The 15,166-nt window shown below is 32.6% G+C and overlaps 1 protein-coding gene across 3 annotated transcripts in view; it reads right to left on the bottom strand.

Moving 5' to 3' along the window:
* LOC144840681 (CUB and sushi domain-containing protein 3-like) overlaps positions 1-15,166 on the bottom strand; it is a 38,257-nt gene that overhangs the window by 11,547 nt on the left and 11,544 nt on the right. For all 3 annotated transcript variants that reach the window (XM_078696631.1, XM_078696632.1, XM_078696633.1), the window contains exons 23-55: positions 14,729-14,893; positions 14,413-14,574; positions 14,025-14,189; positions 13,571-13,735; positions 13,143-13,307; positions 12,366-12,530; positions 11,825-11,989; positions 11,569-11,733; positions 10,989-11,153; positions 10,713-10,877; positions 10,418-10,582; positions 9,991-10,155; positions 9,665-9,829; positions 9,384-9,548; positions 9,122-9,286; positions 8,617-8,781; positions 8,339-8,503; positions 7,190-7,354; positions 5,891-6,052; positions 5,441-5,605; positions 5,193-5,357; positions 4,901-5,065; positions 4,498-4,662; positions 4,032-4,196; positions 3,704-3,868; positions 2,909-3,073; positions 2,470-2,634; positions 2,174-2,338; positions 1,859-2,023; positions 1,090-1,254; positions 650-814; positions 354-518; positions 40-204 (exon numbers count right to left, since the gene is read on the bottom strand). In XM_078696631.1, coding sequence (XP_078552757.1) covers positions 40-204; positions 354-518; positions 650-814; positions 1,090-1,254; positions 1,859-2,023; positions 2,174-2,338; positions 2,470-2,634; positions 2,909-3,073; positions 3,704-3,868; positions 4,032-4,196; positions 4,498-4,662; positions 4,901-5,065; positions 5,193-5,357; positions 5,441-5,605; positions 5,891-6,052; positions 7,190-7,354; positions 8,339-8,503; positions 8,617-8,781; positions 9,122-9,286; positions 9,384-9,548; positions 9,665-9,829; positions 9,991-10,155; positions 10,418-10,582; positions 10,713-10,877; positions 10,989-11,153; positions 11,569-11,733; positions 11,825-11,989; positions 12,366-12,530; positions 13,143-13,307; positions 13,571-13,735; positions 14,025-14,189; positions 14,413-14,574; positions 14,729-14,893 — 5,439 coding nt within the window. The remainder of the gene's footprint in view (positions 1-39; positions 205-353; positions 519-649; positions 815-1,089; positions 1,255-1,858; positions 2,024-2,173; positions 2,339-2,469; positions 2,635-2,908; positions 3,074-3,703; positions 3,869-4,031; positions 4,197-4,497; positions 4,663-4,900; positions 5,066-5,192; positions 5,358-5,440; positions 5,606-5,890; positions 6,053-7,189; positions 7,355-8,338; positions 8,504-8,616; positions 8,782-9,121; positions 9,287-9,383; positions 9,549-9,664; positions 9,830-9,990; positions 10,156-10,417; positions 10,583-10,712; positions 10,878-10,988; positions 11,154-11,568; positions 11,734-11,824; positions 11,990-12,365; positions 12,531-13,142; positions 13,308-13,570; positions 13,736-14,024; positions 14,190-14,412; positions 14,575-14,728; positions 14,894-15,166) is intronic.

Below are 15,166 nucleotides of genomic sequence, written 5' to 3'. Positions count from 1 at the left end.
AAAAGCATTCGGATTAAACTATTAGTAATTTTAACTTACGTCGACATTCAGCAATAGCTGAACTAAATTGTCCATTATTACAAAAAACTGTAGATTCTCCAACAAGTGTGTAACCAAAGTTACATACAATATTAAAAGAACGTCCATGGATGAAGCTGCCAAATACTTGTCCATTCGCAACACTTGTTGTAGAATCACAGTTTGCTGAAGAATAATGAAAGTTTAATGCTTAGTTAGAGTGATGTTGGTACTTAAAAGAATCTTAATTCCTGAATAGAAATCAATTGAAACATGGATGTCATCTATGGTTGAGATAAGCAGTTTGTACAAAACAATTTGTAAAATAACTGTACCTTTACATTCCGCATATGATGAGCTGTATTGACCATTATCACACGTTATTGTTCTTTCTCCTACCAATGTATAACCAACATCACATGTGAATGTAATAGATCCCCCATGAGTAAAGCTACCAGAATACTGACCATTTACAATACTTATAGATGACTCGCAGTTAGCTATGGAGAAAGTTTTATCATATATCATTTAAATGGCACATAAATGTCAATGCCTAAAACGTTCAAGCAATGAACAAATGTGCAACTAATATTAAAATTATAATACGTTTGTCAAGACATTGCATACATACCTCTACACACAGCATATGATGAGCTGTATTGTCCATTATCACAAGTTATTGTTGATTCTCCTACCAATGTATAACCAACGTCACAGGTGAATGTAATGGATCCTCCGTGAATAAAGTTACCGGAATACTGACCGTTTACAATACTGATGGATGATTCACAGTCAGCTGAGGAGAGGACACACAAACATGCATTTAGATTTAAATAAATGTGCATTTTTTGGCTAAGGTACCTGTATGTAGAAATAATTGTTATGAAAGATCTCTCCCACATATATGATTTACTTCTCTTTTACCCGATTGTTATGAAATTGATCTAAAAAATATCTTTTTAGCAACAATTGCAGTTCTAACATAGCAGAAGGTGCTGCAGCAGGGCCAGAGATAGAGTAACACATTTCAGGTTACCGCTATTTTAATATTGATATCGTGATAGTACTTACAACTACAAACAGGGAATGCATCTTGATATTGTCCATCTAAACACATAGTACTTGAAACACCAACTAATGTGTATCCATCGAAACATGTAATGGTAGTTATGCCTCCATGGGATTGGTTTGACTCCACCCGACCATTAATGACAGGCGACGGTGTCTGACAATTAACTATAAGTCAAAGGTTAGTTAGTTATACATATATAGTCTAGCATTTTTTATAGATACAAGTCGTGGATCAATCAATTTTACTCCGATGACTTTAATTAGAAATATTTCTTAAGAAACATGTTTACTTTATTTATTTCAGTCCTGTGGAATACTGAAATGTCTTGGCTACAAGACAATGAATCTTTGGAAGAGCATGTCACACTGGAAGGAAGAAACTGTATGACCCTGTGTCATTGAAACAGTATGCATCGAAAGGACGATTTCATGCGTGAAAGACATTTATACAAATCGTTAAGTCATCAGGAATTTCCATTTTCCTTTAAGAGGTATATTTGGGGAAATGGCATATTTAGAGTTTATACAGGTAAGTATCTTACTCATATACAACCAAAACCATTAATGGTTTGTGTAATCAAAACCTTTGAGGAACTTGGCCGAGTATAATAAGAGGTAATTCTAATACATTTTACTTTCATATTCTTTAAAATTAACATATAAAATCTTGTCATAATCATTTTATATTAATATTACCTGTAGGTTTAGAAATATTATTTTATAAAAAACAAAAAGCATTCGGATTAAACAATTAGTAATTTTAACTTACGTCGACATTCAGCAATAGCTGAACTAAATTGTCCATTATTACAAGAAACTGTAGATTCTCCAACAAGTGTGTAACCAAAGTTACATACAATATTAAAAGAACCTCCATGGATGAAGCTGCCAAATACTTGTCCATTCGCAACACTTGTTGTAGAGTCACAGTTTGCTGAAAGAATAATAAAAGTTTAATGCTTAGTTAGAGTGATGTTGGTACTTTAAAGAATCTTAATTCCTGAATAGAAATCAATTGAAACATGGATGTCATCTATGGTCGAAATAAGCAGTTTGTACAAAAAAATTTGTAAAATAACTGTACCTTTACATTCCGCATATGATGAGCTGTATTGACCATTATCACACGTTATTGTTCTTTCTCCAACCAATGTATAACCAACATCACATGTGAATGTAATGGATCCCCCATGAGTAAAGCTACCAGAATACTGACCATTTACAATACTTATAGATGACTCGCAGTTAGCTATGGAGAAAGTTTTATCATATATCATTTAAATGGCACATAAATGTCAATGCCTAAAACGTTCAAGCAATGAACAAATGTGCAACTAATATTAAAATTATAATACGTTTGTCAAGACATTGCATACATACCTCTACACACAGCATATGATGAGCTGTATTGTCCATTATCACAAGTTATTGTTGATTCTCCTACCAATGTATAACCAACGTCACATGTGAATGTAATAGATCCTCCGTGAATAAAGTTACCGGAATACTGACCGTTTACAATACTGATGGATGATTCACAGTCAGCTGGGGAGAGGACACACAAACATGCATTTAGATTTAAATAATGTGCATTTTTTGGCTAAGGTACCTGTATGTAGAAATAATTGTTATGAAAGATCTTTCCCACATTTATGATTTACTTCTCTTTTACCCGATTGTTATGAAATTGATCTAAAAAATATCTTTTTAGCAACAATTGCACTTCTAACATAGCAGAAGGTGCTCCAGCAGGGCCAGAGATAGAGTAACACATTTCAGGTTACCGCTATTTTAATATTGATATCGTAATAATACTTACAACTACAAACAGGGAATGCATCTTGATATTGTCCATCTAAACACATAGTACTTGAAACACCAACTAATGTGTATCCATCGAAACATGTAATGGTAGTTATGCCTCCATGGGATTGGTTTGACTCCACCCGACCATTAATGACAGGCGACGGTGTCTGACAATTAACTATAAGTCAAAGGTAGTTATACATACTAGCATTTTTTATATATAGAAGTTGGGGATCAACCAATTCTACTCTGATGACTTTAATTTGACAATTTTTTTAAGAAACAAAAATCTAAATGTTTACTTTATTTTATTTCAGTCCTGTGGAATACTGAAAAGCGATTACATTTCTTGGCTACAAGGAAATTAATCTTTGGAAGGGCATATCACACTGGAAGGAAGAAACTGTATGACCCAGTATCATTGAAACAGTATACAGCGAAAGGACTATGTCAGTATGAAAGACATTTATATAAATTGGTACGTTGTCAGGACTTATCCATATTCCTTTCAAGATGTATATTTGGGGAAATGGTATTTCGAGTCTATACAGGTAAGTTTCATATGCATAGACAACCAAAACCATTGTTGGTTTAGTAAACAAAACCTTTGAGAACTTTGGCCTAGTAAAATAAAGGTAATTCTAATACATTTAATTTTCTCTTGAATATTCTTTAAAATAAACAGATAAAATCTTGATATCACCATTTTATATTAATATTACGTGTAGATTTCGAAATATTATTTTATAAAAACCTAAAATAGAATTTAAGTATTCTGGTTAAAGAATTAGTAATTGTAATTTCTTACGTCGACATTCAGCAATAGCTGAACTAAATTGTCCATTATTACAAGAAACTGTAGATTCTCCAACAAGTGTGTAACCAAAGTTACATACAATATTAATAGAACCTCCATCAATGAAGCTGCCAAATATTTGTCCATTCGCAACACTTGTTGAAGAGTCACAGTTTGCTGAAAGAATAATGAAAGTTTAATGCTTAGTTGGAGTGATGTTGCAATAATTTAAAAGAATCTTGATAGCTCGTATTCGTGAATAGAAATCAATTGAATCACGAACGTCATCTATGGTTGAAATAAGCAGTTTGTACAAAATAATTTGTTCAAAAAACTGTACCTTTGCATTCAGCATATGAAGAGCTATATTGTCCATTATCACATGTTATTGTTCTTTCTCCTACCAACGTATAACCATCATTACATATGAATGTAATAGATCCTCCATGAGTATTTCTACCAGAGTACCCACCGTTTGCAATAATGATGGAGGACTCACAGTTAGCTGGAAAAAGGACACATAAATACATTATACAATTGTGACTATGGTACATAGACATTACTTGGGTGAACCAGATATACCAACTGGATTGTAATTGCATTTATCTGCTGTGGAGTAGCTTTGCATGATCAGGGAGTTGAGGAATTGGTCAGCTTTTTTGCCCTACTCTGATGTGTAATTTGTCCTACATTGAGAACACTTTTACAAAATTAATTCTCAGGTGCGAATTACTTAATTTTGTGTCAGTGTACCCAATATACTTACGTCAGAGTAGGACAAACATATACATTAAATTAACAACTACCTTTGCATTCCGCATATGATGAGCTATATTGTCCATTATCACAAGTTATTGTTGTTTCTCCTACTAATGTATAACCAACATCACACATGAATGTAATGGATCCTCCATGAGTAAAGCTACCAGTGTACTGACCGTTTACAATACTGATGGACGACTCACAGTTGGCTGGGGAAAGGATACACAAATGCATTTAGTGTGCAATTTTGACTAAGGTACATAAAAAATATTTTTCACATATTATAATATATCAAATACTTCTCTGTGATCTAATTGATCTAAAAAATACTATTTTAGCAAAAATTACAGTTCTAACAAGTGCCCTAGCTAAAACAGGGCAAGAGATAGAGTAACACATTTAATATTTGTGCTATTTTAATATAGATAATATTATGAAAGTACTTACAATTACAAACAGGGAAGGCATCTTGATATTGTCCATCTAAACACACAGTACTTGAAACACCAACTAATGTATATCCATCGAAACATGTAAAGGTAGTTATGCCTCCATGAGATAGGTCTGACTTTACTTGACCATTGATAATAAGAGGCCCTGGCTGGCAGTTGGCTAGAATAAATTATTAATTTAACTATTAATTCATACAGTCATACATACACATATCTAATACTATAAACAAACAAATAACTAGCCTAAATAAATTATCTTATCTTATAAATGTAACATCCCTTCTTACCTCGACATTCAGCAATAGCTGAACTAAACCGTCCATTATTACAAGAAACTGTAGATTCTCCAACAAGTGTGTAATCAACGTTACATACAATATTAAAAGAACCTCCGTGGATGAAGCTGCCAAATATTTGTCCATTCTCAACACTTGTTGTAGAGTCACAGTTTGCTGAAAATAATAATGAAAATGTTTAAAGTAATCTTTGATGGAACGTAGTTGAAACTTTATAGTTGATAAAATAGATAACCTACCTTTACATTCAGCATATGATGAGCTGTATTGTCCATTTTCACATGTTATTGTTGTTTCTCCTACCAATGTATAACCAACATCACATGTGAATGTAATGGATCCTCCATGAGTAAAGCTACCAGAGTACTGACCATTTACAATGCTGATGGATGACTCACAGTTAGCTATAACAAAAAATAAATGGAAATAAGTAACATACACCAATAATATATGGTACCTTGAAATATATAATGCATTTATGATTAAACATTCTGCTAAAGTTTATGAACATTCAGTGTCGAATATTATTGTAACTTAATCTATATTTGCCTCACAGATTAACAGTTCAGGAGCCAAAATAACCATCTGATATTCTTTAACATGTCTTCATTTGTTTTGCACAAAACAGAAGTGTTCGAAATACATTTGGAGAATTGATTTTAGAAATGACCAATCTGAAAATTACAAACCTTCACAAACTGGCAGTTTGTCTGTGAATTGTCCATTATCACACACTGTACTGCTAGGTCCAACAAGTGTATATCCTTCATCGCAAACAAATGTGCTAACAGATCCGTGCTTTGCTTTGAAAATTACTTTACCGTTCAGCAGTTGCATCCTTTGACAATTGGCTGATATATGAAATAAATTATGAGAATATTAATTTACAATTTTTCTATTGGTTTCTTACAAGTTCAGACCGGGAGAGAACGTGACTTTATACATTTCAACACATTTTGGAAATCAAATTTATTAGGAATACTAGGGTACCAATGCGTGGAGAAGTTCACTAACTCTAAACCAATGAAATTGATCATACAGTAAGAAATAAGATGATGAAAATTGCATACATTATAAATTTGTAATAAATAACATGGCAAACTAGAATAACTGACATACAGTACAATTGAAATAATGTGAAAGATTTATTAAAAATTAAAAATTAAACGGTGTATATTTGTGTACAATTTTGACCTACAGTGGTATGTGAACAAACAAAATTAACATCATGACATTTTTAGCACATTGTTTATGATATATGTAGACATGAAGTTATGCTCACATGGTGTAGTACAGTTATAAGGTAGTTTAGTGAGACATTGTGAAAAACAATACAATCAGTAAATCTATTTCCATGCAGCTAACCATTTTCAAGTTGATATCAAAAGTAGTAAATTAATTTCAAAATTACTCAATTAAAGTATATGCATACCGTAAATGACCAAAAAAGCACTGCGAATGTTTTCCAATGTGCGCTTATTTGACTGCGCATGATAGATTTTGATTAATAAAACCTTTGTTGTAAGTAACTTATTGGTTAGACCTATTTAGCTTTTTTTCTGGTTATATTAAGCCTGGTTTCCATAAAATCGCTACACGACAGAGCGTAGCGATTCTATGGAAACGCTAGAATTTATTGAGGATCTAGTACGCGAGCGCAAAATATTCTTTGGTACGCGTATACGATTCATCGCCGATATGACTTCGATGAATCGGGGAGCCTTCCCGATTGCGTCGGCGACATCTGCGCGTGTAGCGATATTAATGGAAACGCTGTAGCGACGGTGTAGCGATTTTATGGAAACCAGGCTTTAAGCAAATTAAAAAATCTTCCGCAAGTAGATCATATGCTGTGCTTATCGATTATTTACGGTATAACATTTTTATTTTTGAATCACATTATATTATTATGTATCTGTCTATTTTTTTGGTTTGTTATTTTCCACAATTCCAGGTCTATACAACAAAATTATTTGTGAACTTCATACCATTACAAACTGGCACATCATAGTCATATTGGCCATCGTTACAAATGAGTTTTTTTTTGCCTTCCAACCTGTAACCCTCGTTGCATGTGAATTTTACTCTCCCATCATGCATGAAGGAACCAGATACGTCACCATTTGCAAACTGAACAATCGGTTCACAATCAGCTGTAAGTTGTTTAAACATGTAAAGTGCAACAAATAAAATAAAACTACCACAAGTGATATCACTAATACGTATAGACCATTTTGTGACCTGATTTAAGTTTTGTAAAGAAAACTTTTGTAAGTAATTTATGTTGCTTTTTTGTATTATTGCAGTAATGGACCGCACCACAATAAGATACTTCTGGGATAAAGAAACCCTGTATACAAATACTCGTATACCGTTATACTTCTTTGTTTAAATAGAAAGCCTAACATCGGTACAATGTCAAAGGTAAGATTGAGTACATTTTGAACATCAGTATTATGTGTGGCTGCTCATTATGCTACCAGAAATACGTAATGGTGGTTGCTAGGTTATATTACAAACTTTTCAATTTGTTATTGATTGCTTCTTGGAAATCTTGGAGGCAATTTACAGCAAAATGGTCTATATGTATCAAACTCACAAACATGCATTAGTACAAGTGAACAAGTCATACAAACAAGATGTGTATTCAGTCAGAGGATTAAAGGGAAGCACTTAAAGTGAACAAGAAATCATGTATTTGTAGATGTTAAAATATTTTCAAAAGTTATTCAATTGGTGATCTATCAATGTCGATATCACGGTCCGTCATAATTTATCATAAATATCGTCATAACAGTCACCTCTGTTGCAAATGGACAATTGTTTCTCCTTCATTGATGATATTGATGTCAATGTTTATCAACAAGGTCGTCATTGTTATCACAATTATCACTATCAACATTGCATCATAGTCAGCATGATACTCACTCACTTCCATAAACTTCATCAACATTAATAATTATACTTCCATCAAATGTCGGTCGAAGTTAAGCATAATTGCAAATATGACCAAATGAATATTAGTCCACTGTGTTACAACATGCTCTTATATATAAACTACTTGACAACGTGCAACATAATTTTAGTACCAAATGTGTACCTGTATACAGCGAGACTTCTAATAATAATTTCCCTACCTTTACACACTGCATATGATGAGCTGTATTGTCCATTTTCACATGTTATTGTTGTTTCTCCTACTAAAGTATAACCAACATCACATGTGAATGTAATAGATCCTCCATGAGTAAAGCTACCAGAATACTGACCATTTACAATACTGATGGACGACTCGCAGTTAGCTAGACAAATCAAACTTTTGTTAATAAATTATAACCAATTATTTTAATGAATAGAAGACATTCAGATTCCAGTTTACATATACTATACAATATTGTATCGTGAAAGTACTTACAACTACAAACAGGGAATGCATCTTGATATTGTCCATCTAAACACATAGTACTTGAAACACCAACTAATGTGTATCCATCATTACATGTAATGGTAGTTATTCCTCCATGGGATTGGTCTGAATTTACTTGACCATTGATAACAAGTGGCGCTGGCTGACAATTGGCTGTCAAAATGCAAACATAAAGTAAACATTTTGAAATTTTTGGTTTGAAGTTGTGCATGGCAAATCTGATGCAACAAACATTTTGTAAATGCTTACTTTATTTCAGTCATGCGATAAACTTAAAGTCGATCAAGACAATCATCACAATTAATGTTGTTTAATTACACAATTTCTAAAAGAGCATGTCGGTACAGAAGAAATAGGATATATGGCAGAGTCACTGAAAAAATATAGCCACACCACAACTCGACAGAGTATATCAATTGATTTACCAATAATTTCATTTTTTCAAGAAATACAGTAGGCCTAATAATATTAATAATTTGTATTTTAAACGTACCTCTACATTCAGCAATAGCTGAACTAAACTGTCCATTTTTACAAGAAACTGTAGATTCTCCAACAAGTGTGTAATCAACGTTACAAACAATATTAAAAGAACCTCCATGGATGAAGCTGCCAAATACTTGTCCATTCGCAACACTTGTTGTGGAGTCACAGTTTGCTGAAAATGAAAAAAAAAAGACAATTTTAAAGGGTATTTGGAGTAGTAATCTTGAAACGTAGTTAAAACTTTAAAGTTGGTAAAATAGGTAACCTACCTTTACATTCAGCATATGATGAGCTATATTGTCCATTATCACAAGTTATTGTTGATTCTCCTACTAATGTATAACCAACATCACATGTGAATGTAATGGATCCTCCGTGTGTAAAGCTACCAGAATACTGACCATTTACAATACTGATGGAAGCCACGCAGTTAGCTAGAAAAAACACATTTTGTTAGTAAATTATAGCAAACTATAATTCTAATGAATAGTTAGTCAGATTCCTGTTTACATAATGATATTTAACGTTCTATTGTGAAAGTACTACTTACAACTACAAACAGGGAATGAATCTTGATATTGTCCATCTAAACACATAGTACTTGAAACACCAACTAATGTGTATCCATCATTACATGTAATGGTAGTTATGCCTCCATGTGATTGGTCTGACTGCACTCGGCCATTGATAACAAATGGCGCTGGCTGACAATTGGCTGTTAAAATGTACAAAGAAATGGCAAACATAACATACACATTATAAATTTGTGTTTTAAAAATTTGGTTGTAATCAATATTTTAATACCTCTTACTTTCTCATAGAATAATATAAGTTTAAAAAATACAGTAGTAATAATGATTTGTATTTTCGACTTACCTCGACATTCAGCAATAGCTGAACTAAACTGTCCATTATTACAAGAAACTGTAGATTCTCCAACAAGTGTGTAATCAACGTTACAAACAATATTAAAAGAACCTCCATGGATGAAGCTGCCAAATACTTGTCCATTCGCAACACTTGTTGTAGAGTCACAGTTTTCTAAAATATATATGGAAAATACCTTGATCATTATTATATTAAAGATATGTGAAAAAGTAAAAACATCAAAGAAGACGAATAAAAATTTGTGATTATTCACAATACATTCTATTTTCCAAAAACATTATTTCACCTGACCACAGAAACAGGCACTGTGACTATTGAGTTCCTTTATTTTCTCTCTTTGACTGATTAAAAAAAATACTTGTAAAAGTTTCATCAAATACTGAAGTTTAAAATTTGAAAGTAACTAAGTGCCTACCTCTGCACACAGCATATGATGAACTGTATTGTCCATTTTCACATGTTATTGTTCTTTCTCCTACCAATGTATAACCAACATCACATGTGAATGTAATAGATCCTCCATGAGTAAAGGTACCAGTGTATTTACCATTTATAATACTGATTGTAGCTTCACAGTTTGCTAAAGGAAATATACAAGTTTATAAATCAACTAACCATTTTTGTTTACACTTTTAAAGAAAGGTTTGTTTGTACCTTATTGAATAATATAAAGATAAAACACTAGGAAAGAATATGAAATATTTTCTTACCATAGCATGTCGGTTTAGGACTTGTATATTTTCCATCTTGACAATACACGACATCAGCCCCAACCAAACTAAAGTTGTCAAAACATCTGTATGAAGTTTTACCACCATGAGTAATATCGTTTTTGATGATTCCATTTTCAAGATTACTTTGTTTTGCACAGTTTACTATAAAAAATATGTAACAATTAAAAAATGTAAATGTAGAATTGAAGGATATTTATATTTCTTAAACATGTACTATCAAGTTTGATTAATTAAGCCCAAATTAAAACTTACGTTTACAGCTGGGTATGTTACTACTATATTGACCATCATAGCAAGAGATTTCATAGTTGCCAACCAAAGTATACCCAGCATTGCAAGTAAATGTAGCATTCTGACCATGAGTCAAGCTACCAGACATTTGACCATTTTTAATTAGGTTGTCTGATGGACAGTTAGCTAGAAGATAATAATTAATTATTATAATAATATATTATCTTCCGAAGAAGTAAGACAATTTGAAAAGGTATAAACAATCTCTATATTATTTTTTATGAACATTTTTAGTTAAATAAATAGTACGGAAAATAAAACAAAAAAATGAAAATGTTGATCAGCCCAATTCTGGTTCTTCACAAATAAAAAGTTATCAAGTCAATCCAGATTAGGATGAATACAAGATTTCAACATATACATAGGTCTACATATAATTCTTGACAATCATTTTGGTTTATTATAGAACCCCTTCCCCACTTTGGTGAAACCCATATTTACTTTCCTGTGAAAATAAAAAGTTGAAATATATGTGTTAACATAATAACGCTAACCCCTCCCTATTCAGGGAACATACCTATTCATGCTACTGCCTACTTACCAAAACATTCAGGTGAAGGATCTGTCAGAAGTCCATCTAAACACACTGAGCTATCAACACCAACTAAAGTGAAACCTTCATTACAGCTAAATGTTGTTACTCCTCCATGAACCAAATCAGCAACAATTGTACCATCTATTAATTCTGAAGGTTGCGTGCAATCACCTGTAAAGATTAACAATTATGTAATAGTCTCAGATATGACAAATTGACTATTAAAAATAATGTTCATAAACATGAGAATGTAAATGCCTACCTCTACAAACTGGCATTTCTGAACTAAGTTGTCCATTGTAGCATGTCATGTTAGACTGTCCTTCAAGACTAAATCCAGCATCACATATGACGTATATAGCACCATCATGTTTCAGAGATCCAATGTATCTGCCGTTTCTGATGACTAGGGATGGGCCACAGTTCTCTGAAAATTAAAATAGAAAATATTTTTTACTTTTATTTGTTAATTTATTGGTTTGTAGCTATAATAAAATATTTCCTACAAAATACTAATAAATGTTTTAAAAATGTTGCAATCTAACAAATGAAAGCTCAGCTCAGTTAGATCAAAGGTTTTATGTGTGGTTGCGACATGATCACTTCCACGCCCCCTAAAAGTTTGACTGAATTTCCATTGGCCAATTATTTGGTTAACAGAAACCGGAGAATATTGAACAGACTTTGTTGCAGCCAATCATAAAATCAAAGGACTGTTGTTAGACTGCCTTGTTATTATCATCTTTTGCACCAACAATATGTGTTTGTATATATAAAATGTGTCTAGTTAGAACGTGACTTACCATAGCATACAGGGTTAGGATCTAAGTATTGTCCATTCTCGCAAACTGTATTTATGACTCCAACTAACGAGTATCCAGGATTGCATGTAAAGCGTATATTATCATTATGTTTATATTTTCCTTGTATGTTACCATTTACAAGTGCTTCTGGTTCTTTGCAATCAGCTAAAACAAAAATAAAATTAACATTAAAATGGAGTAAATAAAAATGAAATTACATAATTATATGAATTCTCCAAATGGTGGTCATAATTTGTTGACAACAACATAACATTATCAATATCTTGGAAAAACTTCATTTAGCTTCGATTTTGTATAGATGACAAATTTCGTTTCTGTAAAAGCTACCAATTAACGGAGTATGAGCATGACCAAGCTGCATTAACACTTCGCAGTCAGTTGAGAATGATCTCTGATAGAGATCGAAACGTCCGAGTAAGTACTCCGTTAATTGGTAGCTTTTACAAAAACGAAATTTGTCATCTATTATCAATATCATAAAGAATTATGCATCATTGTTAAATTCGATGTATAAAGTATTAGAGATACAGTTGAATTCATTCTGGCCACCATTTTCTTGTATGTTAACGCAAGGCAATCTAACAACAGAACACTGAGTTTGTCTTGTCAAGATAGGTACTCGTAACAGTCAATTGATCTTATGTTATCGACTGTACTCTTCATCTATTGTGTCTTGTACTGTGTTGATCGTGTTGCAGAGCTCAGGATTCTGTTTGATTGCTTTGGTTAAAGGATTATACAATAAATGGTACGTACCTTGACAAATAGCAAACTCTGCATTATAGGATCCATCTTTACATGTTACCTTCTTCTTTCCCACAATGGAATAGCCCACATTACACGTTATAGTAATGATATCTCCATGGTTAAAACCACCAGTAAACTGACCATTCACTATTTCAGTCAAGGGAGCACAGTTTTCTGAAAAAAAAATCAAAAATAGTATTGGTATTATGATTTGAAATAAATATATTTTGGAATGGGCATATTGGAATATTAATTATTCAAGTTGTTTTTGCCATAGGACAGTTTGTGAGCCTAAGCGTAGAAAAAGTCTTGAAAGATCTGTAATCAAGGAATGTGCAAGTAAACCATACAGATATTATATTTATGATTAAACTAAACCAAACAAAAAACAACAACACGAAAGAGACATCACTTATAGTTATAGTTGAATTACTTACCTTTACATTTTGCAGGCTTGTGGTTAAATTCGCCATCATCACATAAATTAGATGTTTTACCAACTGCAGTATAGCCTTCATCACAAGTTATGTTGATAGAGCCACCATGATCAAAGCTACCGCTGTACTGTCCATTGGGTATTACCAGTGAGTTGTTACAATTTTCTAAAATAAGTAATAATAATTTGAATACAGATTGTTTAAGTCAAAGGGGTTCCGAGACAGTGTAATAAACTGGTTTTATCTTAGTTGCATATATGTCTTGTATGCCTCCGCACACAATAATTCAATAAATACATTCAGTATACAGGGCTGGATCCAGGAGGTTATTATAGGGTAATTGCTCTCCTCTTTTGACAGCTAGAGTTAAATTCTGAATTAACTTATACATACATGATATCGTATGAGGCAATACAACCGTAAATTAAATATTCACTGTGACTAGTTGACTTACTGTAACATTTTGGTGGTTCAGTTTGGTAGTTTCCAAATTCACATTTCACCTTCAGATTTCCTACTGGTGTAAATCCATCATTGCAACTGTATGTTGAACTGCCACCATGCTCTACTTCAGCTGCTACCTGTCCATTTTGAATTGGAGCCGGCTGTAGACAGTTTGCTGAAGAACAAAATATTAAATATTGTATTCATACAATATGAGAACACCTAATTCTCAGTGCTGTATCTCTACGTATCTATATACAGTGTGTATGACATGTTGTGGCTGTATCATGGAAGGTTAGGTATGTATGATACAAGTGTTACATGTGAAACACATGTGATTCTGTAACATTGAATTTACTGAATATATTTTTATACAGTATATATATTAGTATACATACGACTACAAATGGTATCGTCTTTTTCAAAGATTCCACTGCTACAGGTCAAAGTTGGTTCCCCTACCAACGTAAACATGTCGTCACAAGATACCTCTATACTCTTTCCATGTTCTGCACTTCCATTTATTTTAGAGTTTGGTATCACAGGTATACCACAGTTTACTGTAAGAGAAAATTGATATTATCTAAACTATCGGATCAAAATATTTATATATTAGTTATAACTTAATAGAAACTAACAACACTTATAAGACAAAGTATTGACTTGGAACCTGGACAATTTAATTTTTTATTTTTTAAATTCTGCATTACTCACAAAAGCATTCTGGATTTGGGTCTTCATAATTTCCATCATTACAAGTAGTTTCAGAAACTCCAACAAGAGTAAATCTTGGTGCACAGTTGAATACTGCTATTCCACCATGATTAGTGTCAGCCTGCACAGTGCCATTTCCAAGAGGGGCTGGATACTCACAATTTTCTAAGAAAAAAAAGGAATGTTATCATAATAATAAAAAAATAAGTACAAGATAATCTTCCTGAGCCTAAAGATAAACCAATACTCTGGGAATAGAGATACTCAAACTTCCCATTAACTTCCAGTAACAAGATCAATTTATTCACCGCAATCACATCTGAAAATAAATACACCATGCAGAAGATTCACTGGATATGACTGCATCCTTGCTAGTCAGATACACTGGATTGATATAATGTATTTCTTTGGTTTATTCAATTTTTTTTTAGTAATTAT

The sequence above is a fragment of the Antedon bifida genome, chromosome 4, assembly GCF_963402885.1.
Source record: "Antedon bifida chromosome 4, ecAntBifi1.1, whole genome shotgun sequence".
In the NCBI taxonomy this organism is placed as follows: domain Eukaryota; kingdom Metazoa; phylum Echinodermata; class Crinoidea; order Comatulida; family Antedonidae; genus Antedon; species Antedon bifida.
The sequence above is the reverse complement of the archived record's forward strand: the minus strand, read 5'-3'. Positions and strand labels throughout refer to the sequence as shown.